The sequence below is a fragment of the Drosophila subobscura genome, chromosome A (assembly GCF_008121235.1).
Source record: "Drosophila subobscura isolate 14011-0131.10 chromosome A, UCBerk_Dsub_1.0, whole genome shotgun sequence".
Taxonomy (NCBI): Eukaryota; Metazoa; Arthropoda; class Insecta; order Diptera; family Drosophilidae; genus Drosophila; species Drosophila subobscura.
The window spans coordinates 10,257,339-10,271,922 of NC_048530.1; the positions used below are offsets into that span (position 1 = coordinate 10,257,339).

A 14,584-nucleotide genomic window follows, 5' to 3' on the forward strand; every position below is an offset into this window, starting at 1 on the left:
CAACGTCGAGGAAAATGATTTAAGATTTACGGTATATTTTAAAAATGAAAGGGTATATTTCCAAGGTGCTGTCTGGTATGTTTGTTTGTCGGTATATTTTATCGATAGTTCCGCGGTCACACTGACTCCGTGGCTTGTCTGATTTGTTTATCTTCTTTGTACGTCTTCGTGTTAAATAGAAAACAAGCTGCCAGAAACTCGGTTCAGAAAATATTACTCACGACTTAATCGATCGAGTGTGTGACGTTTTTTTTATTGTTTTTCAACAGTGCAGGCAAAGAAGCGAAACTTTAGGCAGTGTTTAAATCGTAAGAAACAACATTTAATATTCAAGAATAACCAGAGTGCCCTGTGCTGATTCCTGCTCCTTGCTCGCGTGCCATGCGTGACCTCGGCACCAAAATGGCCGAGCTAAAATTTGAGGCTCCCCTGGCAAAGTTCGAGGAGACAGATGAGTGGGGCGGCTGTGACTTCATCTCTAACCAGAACGCCCTCAATGACACGCTTAACCTGAACCTGAAGGAGGTCAGTGTGGGCAGAAAGCCAGGTGTCGCAAAGCTTCGCCTGCTTGAAGATGCGGTTCGTGATGCGCACATCAGCAAGAACGGAGGAGGAGGCGGCAGTAGCGGCGGTAGTATCAGTCCCAATTGCAATTCCTTGCCAAGCGGATCCGTCACGGATCTGGGCGTCTCCGAAGTGGGCCTGGTGCTGGGCGACGGAGAGGGGCTAGAAAAACCGTCTGCGGCCCACGGGGATCATGTGGACAACTTCACAGAGACGTTCGGGGGCAGTCTGGAGGATCTGGTCAACACGTTCGATGACAAGATAACTAAGTGCTTCGGAAATTATGAGGAAAACGTCGAGGAGTTGGCCCCGGTCCAGGTGCGCAGCCAGGAGGAGATCATGAATGAATGCCAGTGAGTATCCCAGACATCCTGTGTCCACATTCTCCAGCGCTTTCTGATTATGTAAAGTTCTTCATTCCGTTCCGGTTTCGTCTCTGTTGCGAAGCTGCTGGAGGGCAGTGCGCATGCACCAACACTCAACATCCCCCAGGTCCAACCAAGAGTAACCCCACCGCCACATAGCGACGTAATCCTAGTGGGTGGTGGTAGTTGCTGGATCGATAAAAGTGTCAGGAGTTGTTTTCACTCTTTCGTTATTTTGGCAGTGCAAATGGGGGGCGCACTGTTGCTCTGTGGGAGAATGAGGGAATGATTTCGCCCTTCCAAGTTCTGTACCGCTTGTCCAAACGGGAATATTCACAATCATACAATGCAATACCATGACGATACCGGAAAGTAGAGAGTTTAAGTGTAGGGCGAAATAAATTATTTCATATGCATTGTCCCTGGTAAACACTTTAGCGGTCGTAGACCATAACTAGACAAGCAAATATGTATACATATTATGTACGTATGTTCGAAAACAGTATCAGGCCGGTGGCTAGAGCCCGCTTCTAGTCTTCATCTGTCTAGCGGATAATTTGAATAATTTTGGTGCCGAGGCAAGGGCCACGGGCCATATGTGTGTACATATGTATGTATATCTAGTATACATATTTGTATACATAAATATGTACATATCTAAGCTTTTGATTATTAGTTTTATAAGTAATTATAAGTAGGCGTCGGAATTGGTATCGCAGCTGATGCATCGCCATGACGGCACCATGCTGTATCTCTCGCTCTCTCTCTCTTTGTGTCTGTGGTGTCTGTGGTGTCTGTGTTGCATTTGCAATAGAGAACAAGAGAGGAATCATGATCGCTTGTTTAGCTCTATTGTTAATTCTTGCACTTCGTTTATACCCTAATTAACTAGCTACCTTTTTTATCAGAATTGTAGAACATTTGATGTGCTTCCATTTTTCTGCTACGGGTTTTTTATTCCACTACAACTGCCTCTCTAAATTCTCACAGCAGCACTATTGTCGACTGTGTCTAGACTTTTCGTATGTATATCGGGTATACAATCAATCGGGATCAAAATGCTTTCCGGAAATCCAAGTGACATCAGCCATACATTCGAGTCTGAGCGCATGTACTCGCCCACATCCTAAATAAAAATTCAATAAAAATGGAGAATTGCCTAACAACCCAACCTCATACAGGCAAAAGTATGAAAATGTGACAGACAAAAGTGGCAAATAGTGAGAGCACTCTCGCAGCACAAGCAAAAACGCTAACGAATTTAATTGATGCGTTGAGTACGGAGGAGCAATGATAAAATTAATTCTCCCATGAGTCAGGGCGGAGCAGAGACAAGCAATAATCGATTTTATCATTGAGCGATTGTGATTTCGGATGAAAGAATTAATAACAAGGAAGGGCGTGTGAGACGCTTCTTACGCGTCACAACTTTTATACCCGGTACTCAATAGTACATCTGTACCTTTGCGGCTTTTTTCAAATTTTGCATTTTACATTTTTTTAACATATGTCATCGCCAACACGCTCTTTTAGCTCGCCCCCCTCCCCTAGAGCCGCTCACTTCACGAAGCAGAGTGTGGAGTGAGATAATGTGTAAAAAATAAAATAAGCTTCTGGACGGGGTGGGGGTAGCACTGAAAATGTATTTCTTCATTCTGGATATAATATTGATCCAATCAGATCCCAGTTTATTGATTGATAGATATGGTCCTTCCCTACTGAATGGCGTTTTTAGTTTTCTTTCATCTTCGAAAGTGTGAATACAGCAGATTTTCGCGATTTGCGAGGGCGGAAGGGGGCGCGGCGAAATTTGAAAATACACTTGTAACAGTGGTATGTATGCTCACCATATGCCATCTGGATGCAACATTTGGTGGATCTAGCTTTTGTAGTCTCTGAGATCCTTATAAAGAATATACATATAATATCATATAATATATATATCATTAAACTTTCATTTTGTTGGCCATCTCGCCGCAATTCCGTTCCATTTGATTATAATCCCTGTTATCCTGTCCCTTCGCTGAGTCTATTACCTTAACCTTTTTAAGTCTCAGATGCATTGTTAAAAAAGATTTTCATAATTTAGTTTTCCTTTCGATGCAATGCCTCTTTTACCACCATCCACCTGCCCTTATCAAGCCCTCTTCTACCTGCAGATTGCGTATGTCTAATAACTTACTCAATGCTTTTTTCCTATTCATACATACATAAATACATATATATGTATATACTTACATATACATATACATATATTACATTGAGCACATACATATTTCCATATGTACATGTAAGTATGTATTTACATACATATGTAGGTACAGGTTCGATTACTATGCGGAAACTCGAAATTTAACTAAACGCACGTTTTGCCTGACTACAATGAATGTGATCAGCGTTTCCACCAAAGGGAGACAGGTCGACTTGGTGCAACTTTTTCAACACCGATTCTGTGTTAACTGCTTCATGTGCAGCTCAGATAAAAATTCTGTACGGGCGGCAAGCCACAGAACGACAAATAGAGATAGAGAGGGAGAAAGAGAAGTTGTATAAAAGCTTTTTCCAGCCACAATTACCATATGCCCATTATTGTACAGTACTACGAATATGGGCCGGACTTTTCCGGTTTTGATGCCATGGCACACGCTACAGCGGCGGGAGGAAGGTGGCGGTAGTCGCATGCAAATGAATTTCTTCGTTGTGGCTGTTATAATGGTCCAATCTACCCCCAATTCGATAATCTGATAGATATGGTCATTCCCTACGGAATAGTATTTTTAGTTTTCGTTTGTTTGTGGATACAGCAGATTTTCGACCTTTGCTGGGGCGGAAAGGTGACTTTGGTGACTATCTCTTGTAGTGTTTGAGAACGAGGCGTCAAAAAAAGAGGAACAGACAGATATACATAGAATCGGCTATTGATGCTGATCAAGAATATATGTATGTACATACACTAAGACCACATATTATTCGTACACCACCATCACCCTAGTTTGAACACCCATAACTTGGCGTAACGTAAATAGAAAAAGTTAATTTTGTATCAAAGATCAACATATCTACTATATGTTAATGAAAAAAGTTTTGAATTTTCTTCTATGGTATCCTTATAAAAATAAACTTAAGCAAAAAAGCCCTTTTTTTGCTTGTAAATTATTCGTACAGGCGTCCGATTCCTTAAGTAAAATTTAAATATTAAAGGTAACAATGAAAATGTTTTGTTTGCTATATTTAGTCTTAATGATAACTAAAAGCCCTAGAAACAATCTTTACCCCAAGTTATTGGTGCCCCATGAATTAATAGTGACCCCCTCCACAAGCAGTACCGGTTGCAATAGCTCCCTCGATGAAATTTTGGGCTTCCATATTCTTTTTTACAAATTTTGCCACGCAGGCTTCATGGAACTCAAATTCACTAACCGTAGTGAAATTGTCAGCTGGTTGCAGTTTTAAATGAGCCAGATTTGATCCAAAAAAGATGAATTTCTGTGGCATGTAGAATGTAGGAATGTAAAAATAAGACGGACTTTAAAGGCTCAGTAGCCCTATAACCTTGTGCCAAGGTGAATTCTGGGCCACTACTCGGTTTCAAGTTTTTTTCGAGTCGAGCAATTTATACTCAGATTTTAGCGAAAGCTTAGGCAATTTATTAATGTTGTGCATCGTTTTTGTTCATTAATGTCTCTGATTATTATAATTTATAGTTTTAATTTAAAAAATATGCAGGTTCGCCGAAATGTATGTAACTATTTTATGCGTACTTGTGGAATACATACCGAATTATGTAGATGGAAATGTGTTTTTGTTGAAATTCAAATTGTTAGTCTGAGTAGACCTCGTCAGAGAAATTCATGTGCTCTTATTCTAGTGCAGATTACATATGTACATATGAGCTTATTCTAGTTTTTTCGGTTGTTGTTCATTTACTACATACATATAAACGTTTGGTTGAAAACAACCAAAGCCGGTTGATTGAATTAAGTATTAAATATTAAGAGGGCGAAGACTGGAAAAGCAACCGCCCTCTTATTAAGAGCTAAACAAAAACAAGACAACAATTTATACAAACGTATGGAAATCTGCATGTGCATATGTATGTATGTACATATACAATATGTATGTATGTAACTTTATGTACATAAATGTTAATGTAAATATGTACATATGTATGTACAAGCTACATACAAATGTGGTAGTAGTTGTTCTCTTCCAAGAGTTGTCACTTTATGGATGGATGAGTCATCCAAACGACAAGTCCGTAACCTGCAGGCAGGGTGAGAAAGAGCGATACAGAGCAAGAAGGAGAGAGATAGAGCGAGGGCAATACAGTACGCGATAGGACCTGGCCTGGGGTTGTTGCTGTTCTTATTGCACGAGAGCTACATACATACATACATACATACATACATACATCTGTACATACATACATATATCCGGGCCGTAAACTTTTTGTACCCAAATGGATTGTGTCGCACGGGGGTAGCTGAAAAGACGTTAACCTTTTAGGCATTGTTTTTAGGAGTCGCCCAGGGCACAGGCACGGGCACAGACAGCCCCTTCAGAAGGCCTACCTAATTAATATGTACATACAATATGTACAATACAATAAATACAGTATGGTTTTACGCATGCATGTTTTTACATATTTATGTATGTATTCATACATATGTACATATATACATACATACATATGTATATGCACATATTTTACGTGCATAGTAATTGGTGACTTAAGCGAACATAACCTCACTCAAGCTAAGCAAGCAAACCTTTTATCGGCTGCCTTCGCTAACATTGGCGCCATTCCGAATATTATAGATGTCTGACTTCCACAAGAGATAGACTTGATGACTAATTCACCATACACATATACTTATGTATGTATGTATGTATGAATACGTTCACGCACACTGATTACACATACATACGTACATGCATAGCTTAGCTTTTTCGTCGGGCTATTGCATCATAAAGCAACAAAAACATGGTAGGCAAAGGAAAAAAATAACTTTTGAAATACAGTCCAAGGACAACTGGCAAAGCAGTAGAAGACATGTCAATATGTATTTGTACATACATACTTACATGTAAGTATGTACTAGAAGTAGGAGGAGAGAGAGCAAAAAAGAGGGAGCAAAAAATTGGAGCGGATGTTTAATAACACTACCAGACACGATTTTTCTTGGGCTTCTTCGAACTTCGGGCACCCTGTACCCCAAACGCATAGCTTTCTGGTGCTTCTGCAATTGAATTATGTGTATTTAATCGAATGCCGGAAACCATCTTTACCCATCTTCTAAGAGATACGTTTTTCTCACAAAAAATTGATTTTCAGGGTGTTTTTAGTTAAAATGCCTAAATACAATATTAGAGCACATCCAGAATAGTTTTCAATTCCATTATACCTCCTTTCTATAACTTTTAGTCAAAATCGTAGTCCTCCGCTACTGTATCGCTTTATCAAGCAATGGTTTCTTATACTTACTCTTCAAAAACCAAAGTACCGCAATGGTTAAAAATTTCTTTCATAAAATATTATTTTTCTCTTTTAATTTTTGTAAAGTATTTAAGCCTAGCCCTACCATTTTTAAAGTTAGTCGTTTTCATGAGTTTTCATGAAAAACAAGAAAATTGAAGGCAAATGTAACGGGATGTCTTTAATTTGTTGTCTCAAAAAAAAACTTTCAAAAGCTTTGAGATTGGTGATGTGCGGAACTACTATTTTTATAAACACAGCTGTATGTACCGCTTTTAGATTGCCATGGAAGCCATAAATATTTTTTAATTTCTTTCTGTCTCTCTTGCTCAGCCCTTCGTCCCGCTGACCATACCGTGGTGGTTCCCCAAGTGGTTTCACCGATCTAGCAGACTCTTTGGCTCAGTTCCGTACGCCGCGCCCGCAGCGAACTCTGTTTTTATACCCGGTACTCGAAGAGCAAATAGGGTATATTGTATTTGTGCGAATAACGGTTGTATGTAACGCACAGAAGGAAACGTTTCCGACCCCATAAAGTATATACATATATTCTTGATCAGCATCAATAGCCGAGTCGATAGAGCCATGTCTGTCTGTCCGTCCGTCCGTCTGTCCGTCTTATTTGTCGGCTAGTTCTCAGAGACTATAAGAGCTAGAGCCACCAAATTTTGGCTCCTCACTGCTTTTTGCTCACACTGAAACCAGTGTATTTCAAAAATTAGCCCCGCCCCCGCAAAAGGGCGAAAACCTCCCAAACCCACAATTTTGAAGATAAACGATAAACATTCCGTAGGGAATAACCATATCTATCAGATCACCAAATTGGGATCCGATTGGATCATTATTATAGCCACAATGAAGATGAAGAATTTATTTGCAGTGGCTAAACCCACCCCGTCCCGCAGCTTTTGTTGTTTTTTGCACATTCTCTCATTCACACTCTGCTTCGCGCAGTGTGCGGCCTCTGCCTCTGCCGTGAGTCTGCAGTGTGTGGCTCTAGGGGAGGGTGGCGAGCTAAAGGAGCGTGTTGGCGTGAGCAGTGTTGTTGATGTAGATGACAGATGAAAAAAAATGTTACATTTGACAAATAACCCCTAATGTGGAGATGTAGTACTGAGGGCCGGGTATAAAAGTTGTGACGCGTAAGAAGCGTCTCACACGTCCCTTCTCGTTTATTTAATGGCCTATTTATATACATTAATTATAAATTGAATAAACTCTGAAACGCAAGACCAAAATCCGTTTGAGGGATATCATAATTTGCAAAACGGTTTCTACTTATTTTTGCACTTGTCTCTTCTGTTCGTGTTTTGTTGTTTGAGGATTGCCACTGGCTGTGTCCCCAATCCCCGTTCCAATTTCCTTTCCATTGACACGAATCTTAATTAAATTCTGATGCTGCTGTTTTCATCGTGCGCTGTTTGCCAACGCTAAGTGTGAACCTGCTAAAATTAGAAGCACATATTTATGTACATACATACATATTTACATAAATATTTACATAAATAAATTCACATGTACATACATACATACGAGGGCGGACTGATAAATAGTCGGTCTACCAAAGAATACATTTTTTTTTATTCGTAACCTATGTACATACATATGTACATATGTAAGCATGTGTGTGCCTTAGGGGGCTGTAGTTATTGTCAGAGCATTCAATTCATCTTCATTAATACAATGATGCAATGTCTGCGTCTCTGTGTCGACTCATTCCAGCCGATCACCAACTTGCTTGGTTATCTAAATTCACGCAATTAAAACTCATTAAAATGGTCCTATTTGCGTTATAAAATTATATCAAGGAAAATATGTATGTTCCCCCAAAAAGATGAGATAATGTTTCGAGAGTCGTTTCGTGATCGGAATTTTCCATGCCATTGGAAATAATCTTTGTCGGAAAATACTGAATCGCCCCAAATCAGAAAGGAGGGAGGAGGGTATGTTTCTACAGAACTGTAAAAACCTATACGTGCAAGCAGATCTAGAATACATGTACATACATACATTTGTCGATAGCTTGGACCCAGCGCGCTGGGTCGTCACAAATATAGACTTATGAGGTATTATGTATTATGAGGTCAATTTGTATACCCGGTACTCGAAGAGTAAATAGGGTATATTGTATTTGTGAACAAAAGTGGATGTATGTAACAGACAGAAGGAAACGTTTCCGACCCCATAAACTATACATATGTATATGTATATTCTTGATCAGCAACAATAGTCGAATGAATAATGCAAAATTTGACAAAAAACCGCTAAGGTACATATGTATGTATGTATGTATGTAGTACTGAGTGCCGGGTATTAAAGTTGTGACGCGTGAGAAGCGTCTCACACGTCCCTTCTCGTTGATAATATTGTCCAGGAAGATGAAACAAAATGTAAACCCCGGAATAAGTATTTGCAAAGCTTGGCTTAATCAGCATCTTTTGGCTCTCTTTTCAATCCATACATTTTTGTGGAGAGACTCTGCAGATGCCGAGAGCATTATCATCTCACTGTAAACTGTGTGGGGCCTGCAGCATCTAAGTGTTTATGTATATATACACATGACATATGTATGTATCTATGTGACCTAAATTCCGGGGAATGTCATCAGCAGTTCTAATGTGTCATAAAATTATTCCACTTAAAGTTTGTGAACACACATTTCCGACATGGATTAGTTCACTCGCTCGGATGCTTAATTTTAAGTTGGCAGTTGAAAAATTATTCGTAATGTGTTCGCCCCGTCACTGCCTTCTCCAAAATTGTTGCCCACACCAACGAAAATGTGTAGTATGTACATACATACATACATGCATATAATATTATGTACATATGTTAAATAAAGTACATTTGCGGGCAATAAAATATGGATAAGAAGTTCAAAAAGTTGTTTTTTTTAAAACGATTCGTTTTTAAAGGAAAAATAATAATGTATGGCAATGGTGGGAAACCGGACATTGGACTGGTCGGGAAATGGTCCTGATCTTAATCCGACCAAGAACCTGTAGAACTTTATTATAACCCTATATAATTCAAATACCGCAAACGAAACCTAACTCAAAGTTTCTGCTATTCTCTTTAGAATGTGGTGGACCATCACGGGAAATTTTGGAAACATTCTGCCCATCGACTGGTCCAAGTCGTATACCCGTCAGATGCACATGCCCACACTCAACCTGGGCCAAAGCCACACAAAGCAGCAGCATCAGCGCAATCAGCACCAGCTCCAGAAACACCAGCACTCGTATCCACACACTCCAGGCGGGGACGAGTTTAACGATCTGGCCAGCGAGGATGAGGCGGTAGCCAACGACTTAGACATGCACGCGCTAATCCTGAACGGACTGAACGGGGATCTCGACGACCAGCCCATTAAAACGGTCGAAGAGGTCATAAAGGAGATTGACGACATCATGGATGAGGCGGAGAGTCCTTTGGATGAGCCCGACACCTGCGAGTCGGAGGTCATAGAAAAGGCGCGCGAAGTGCTCGGGGCTCCCCTCTATGCAGAAAGTAAGAACAAATCGAATTTAACTTAGAAATTTGAAACTAATGTATGAAACTTCCCCATAAGAGCTGCAATATCTGACCACTACACAGTTGAACGAGCTGTACATGGAGATGGAGGTGCTGATTCAGGAATTAAGTGAGACTCTTATCAACGAGCTGGCGCTGCGTGACGAGCTCGAGTACGAGAAGGAGCTAAAGAACTCATTCATTTCCCTGCTGCTCGCCGTCCAAAACAAGCGTCGACAATACCACGTGGAGAAGAAGCGTGGAAAGTTCCAGGGTAGGTGTGGGAACGTCAGTGAATCTGGTATTCCCTAGCTATTTCTACCGTTAGTGCAGATACACAATTTATGCAGTCGAAAGAAAGCATTTCCAACCCGATTTTATCCGTTTTACAACGGACACCCAGGAAGGTCTTATGATCTGCCTATGAACGTATCTGCTCTTGTTTATGCAAGCTGTTAAAGTCAGTATTAAGAAAAACCAGAAAAAAATATTAGGCCAGAACCCTTAAAACACTGCAGATCTTCGTGAGTAGATATTTGAATCACATGTCTATGTATCGCCTTGTCTTAATTGTACCCTTTAATTTTGGGTACCCAGTATGTATGAATGTACATATATGCATTTAAATACAATATATATATGTACTTAGGTATATATACATAAATAGGTAAAATTAAGCTGGGATCGATTATTCCATAGTCCGAAGATCGACTATACCCTTTGTAATTGCTAATTATATTGATTGACACTTGCAGGTCCCGAGCCCAAATACTTGACCACTGTTATTCCGTATCACCTAGAGAACGGTACGCCCAACAATCAGTCCCTGCAGGTCCTGATCAAGAGTAAGTTCAAGGGAGAGCCGCAATTGTTACAGCATTCATGTTTCTTCCACTCGCAGTACTCAAGGCCATAAATGAGGACAGCCCGACGGTGCCGGCTCTTCTCACGGACTACATACTAAAGGTGCTCTGCCCAACATAAGCGATGTAACTGCTAAGGAACCCAATCTATCGCTCTATCTCTCTGTCTGTGTTTACATGTACATCTACATACATATATACATGCATACATGCATATATAAATTATCATTTAATGATTAGTTTGTATTCTAAACTATTATTTCAATTGTTTTAATTGCAATGCGTTTCTGAAAACACTTTCTCAGCCACTGAAAATGCTTAAGAAGATAAATTATGAGATTTCCATATATAGATCAAATATGTAAAAAAAAAAACATGTAACACATATATGTATGTATACATGCATAGAAGTAAATATCTTATTAAATATTTGCGGAGGATTATGGTAGACATAATTGACAGTTCTCCCCACTGCGATAATACTCACTTATCTCGAATCGAATCCACTTGGAAAATCCGCTAAAGCCAGTAATATTTATACTAAATCGAGTCATATTGTTAAAGAGCAGATTACATAAAAGCTTAATATATCTCAATACATACATACATATATACACAAATGTATCTTTATGTCTAGCTCTATTGCAGAGACTGCACAGAGGATGTATGTGGATATTTGTTGTTCAGTTCAAATGAATTCTCGCTGTATTGATCGGTCCAAACGGAAATATCTGTGTTTGGCAGTAAATCTCTAGCTTGTACCATATGTAACTTGTATGTATAGATTTTAAGTTCTGTATGGCCGTAGACCACTAGCGGGACAGGGACCTTTCCATATGTCGCTGCCACCGCTGCCGATTCCAAATGTGTTCCTCGTGAAATTATACAAACTTAAGCGTAAAAATTGCATCGTGTGAGACGTGAATTAGGTTCAAGAGATTGTTTTTGCTTCACTTTATGTTTTCGTATAAATTATTTAAGCGTTTTTATACCCGGTACTCGAAGAGTAATAGGGTATATTGTATTTGTGGGGGAAAAAAGTAATATACGGAAGGAAGCGTTTCCGACCCCACAAAGTATATATGTACATATATTCTTGATCAGCATCAATAGCCGAGTCGATATAGCCATGTCTGTCTGTCCGTCTTGTTTGTCGGCTAGTTTTCGGAGACTATAAAAGGTAGAGCCACCAAATTTGTCCACCATGCTAAAACTGATACCAGTGTATTTCAAAATTTCGCCCCCGCGAAGAAAATCTGCTGTAGCCACAATTTTGAAGATAAGAGAAAACTCCGTAGGGAATGCCCATATCTATCAGATCATCGAATTGGGATCTGATGTGCTCATTATTATGGCCAGAATGAAGGAATTAATTTGCAGTGGCTACTACAGTGGCCCACCCCGTCCAACACCTTTTTTTATTGCTTGCACATTCTCTCATGCCACACTCTGCTTCGGGCAGCGTGTGGCTCTAGGGGAGGGGGGCGAGCTAAAAGAGCGCGTTGACGTAAGAAGTGATGTAGATGACATATGTAGAAAAAATGTAAAATATCAAGAAACAGATATACTAACTGAGTACCGGGTATAAAAGTTGTGACGCGGAAGAAGCGTCTCACACTTCTCTTCTCGTTTTTTGTTGATTTTTATTTTTTATTTGCTCATGGCCATAAAACGCATTATGAAAGGGACTAATTTTAATTTTTAATAGGATCCGCTGTGTTATTTACTTTTACCAAGAAAGCATAAATACAATTAATAAAAGCAAAGAATACTACAAATAAAACAATACAAAAGCAAAACAGATACGAAATCAGTCAGGCGCATAGTGCTGTTCTTGTCACAATGACGCCTATTTTTCTTCTTTAATGAATAAGCCACTTTCACACTCAACCCTACAACAACAAAAAAGGATAAATAAAAGTATATATAAAAACAAAGTAATACATACATTTATATAAAAGTCGCATCGTCAAGTCCATCAAAAAAACATTTATATAATGTATTACATTTCACGAAAAGTAAACAAAACCAAAGATAAAATAAAACGGTAATAAAATCTCCATTGGGACTTACCGGAGCTTGTCCACAGTCACTGGTGTAGGACCATTAAGCAAACAACTCATAGAGGCCGCAAATCGACTTAAAACAGGCAGCATACATGAAATTACGAAGCAGACTTGAAAAGAAAAAACAAAACAATTCTTTTTCGGCACAGCTGCCATGTCTCCACTTATAACTCTATCTTTATTCATTCCTGTTTTAGGTCGATTTGCGGCCTCTATGAGTGGTTTGCTTAGTGGTAGGACGCAAGTCGCTACACTTGCAACGATCGATCGTCGTTCGATGTCGGATAGTGGAATAATTGAATGCATCACATCTAATGAAAATCTTAGGTACCTTTGTTAGTAAACAATATGCATAAATGCCTATATATATATAGATATAAACATAAATGAGTAACACACACAGAGAAACTGCATAAATGTATAAGATGCTATAAAAACCTATGTATATGTGAATCATACATGTGTTGTCACGCTTTATAATAATAAACGTAAAACTAAAGGCAAATTAATGGATATTTACGAACCTGCGAATAGAATATGCATCTCGTTGAGGTCCCAAAGAAGAAAACATGCATCGTTGCTAATTCATTTTGGTTTTATTTAATTTGATTGAAAAAAAACTTTAAAACACAGAATACATCAATAAATGAGTGCTAGGTTCTGTCTCTACTTACTTTGCTTTGCCACCACCAAGTCTAGCCAAAATGCACTTTATCAAAGTGTACGTACAGAAGCTTTTTCGCAGTCAGAAAAGGATTTTGTGTTAACATATTCTTGTGTGCTTTTTAATCCCAATTCAAAAAGTGCACGCTTTTGTGTTTTCAGGTAAGGTCTCATAAGGTCTCTTTCACTTAGACTCTTTGTTCATTTGGTAATCGAATTAAATAGTTGACTCGTAATCCCAATATTTCTCGCCCACCCCCTTTTTAAAAAGTTACCTTCACCAAATGCGCGTATTTAATAATTACTAATTGTTTGTTGAAGGTACCTTAGTATGTTTTGAGTCAATTAAGAGATTGCGAAATACATTTTCTGAGTTTTATCTGCACTACTCGCACTCAGATTTAAGTGATTAATACGACAGAATTAACAACGTCAGCATTAAACAGGTATGAGTATAGCTTTTATTTTACGAATACTGTGGATTCATGCAGAGTTTCAATGACCTGTGAAAATTTAGACACCAATCGACTCGGCTATTGATGCTGATCAAGAATATACATATATACTTTATAGGGTCGGAAAAGTTTCCTTCTGTGCGTTACATTTTTTTCGCACAAATACAATATACGCTATTTACTCTTAGAGTATACCGGGTATAGAAACCCATGTGGGCGGGCCTGCGTCAGAGTGTTGAAAAGTAGTTTTGACTGATAGGAGAAATGTTATATTATTTGGTCAAATAGGTTTTGGAGAATGTATTTCTAGGGCCTAACAAAGTACCATAAAATAACATCGGCAGTCTTTCTAGCATTTATCGGTAAATTATTTGTTTTGTACTGAATACTGCCCGCGGTATATACCATAGCTAAAGCCGGGCATCCAGAACTTCAAACTTCATATAAAAAACGTCTCCTGGAATTTATCCTTTGAGTCTTCGTTCGTTGAGTATCCAGCATCGTAAACGAAAACCACAGATTCTTATCGATATATCGATTGAAAGAGCGTGTGTGGACTGAGGCACTAACCAAATAGTATAGTAGCACTAAGCAAACAACTCATAGAGTGGTCAGAGTG

General features: G+C 39.1%; 1 protein-coding gene across 1 annotated transcript; it reads left to right on the forward strand.

Moving 5' to 3' along the window:
- Nucleotides 1-153: 153 nt before the first annotated feature.
- On the forward strand, nucleotides 154-11,210 carry LOC117897543 (fasciculation and elongation protein zeta-2). The gene is made up of 5 exons (XM_034806472.1): nucleotides 154-917; nucleotides 9,485-9,915; nucleotides 9,977-10,192; nucleotides 10,674-10,763; nucleotides 10,820-11,210. The coding sequence occupies exons 1-5, from the start codon at nucleotides 382-384 to the stop codon at nucleotides 10,900-10,902; spliced, it is 1,356 nt and encodes a 451-aa protein (XP_034662363.1). The 5' UTR covers nucleotides 154-381; the 3' UTR covers nucleotides 10,903-11,210.
- Nucleotides 11,211-14,584: the final 3,374 nt, after the last annotated feature.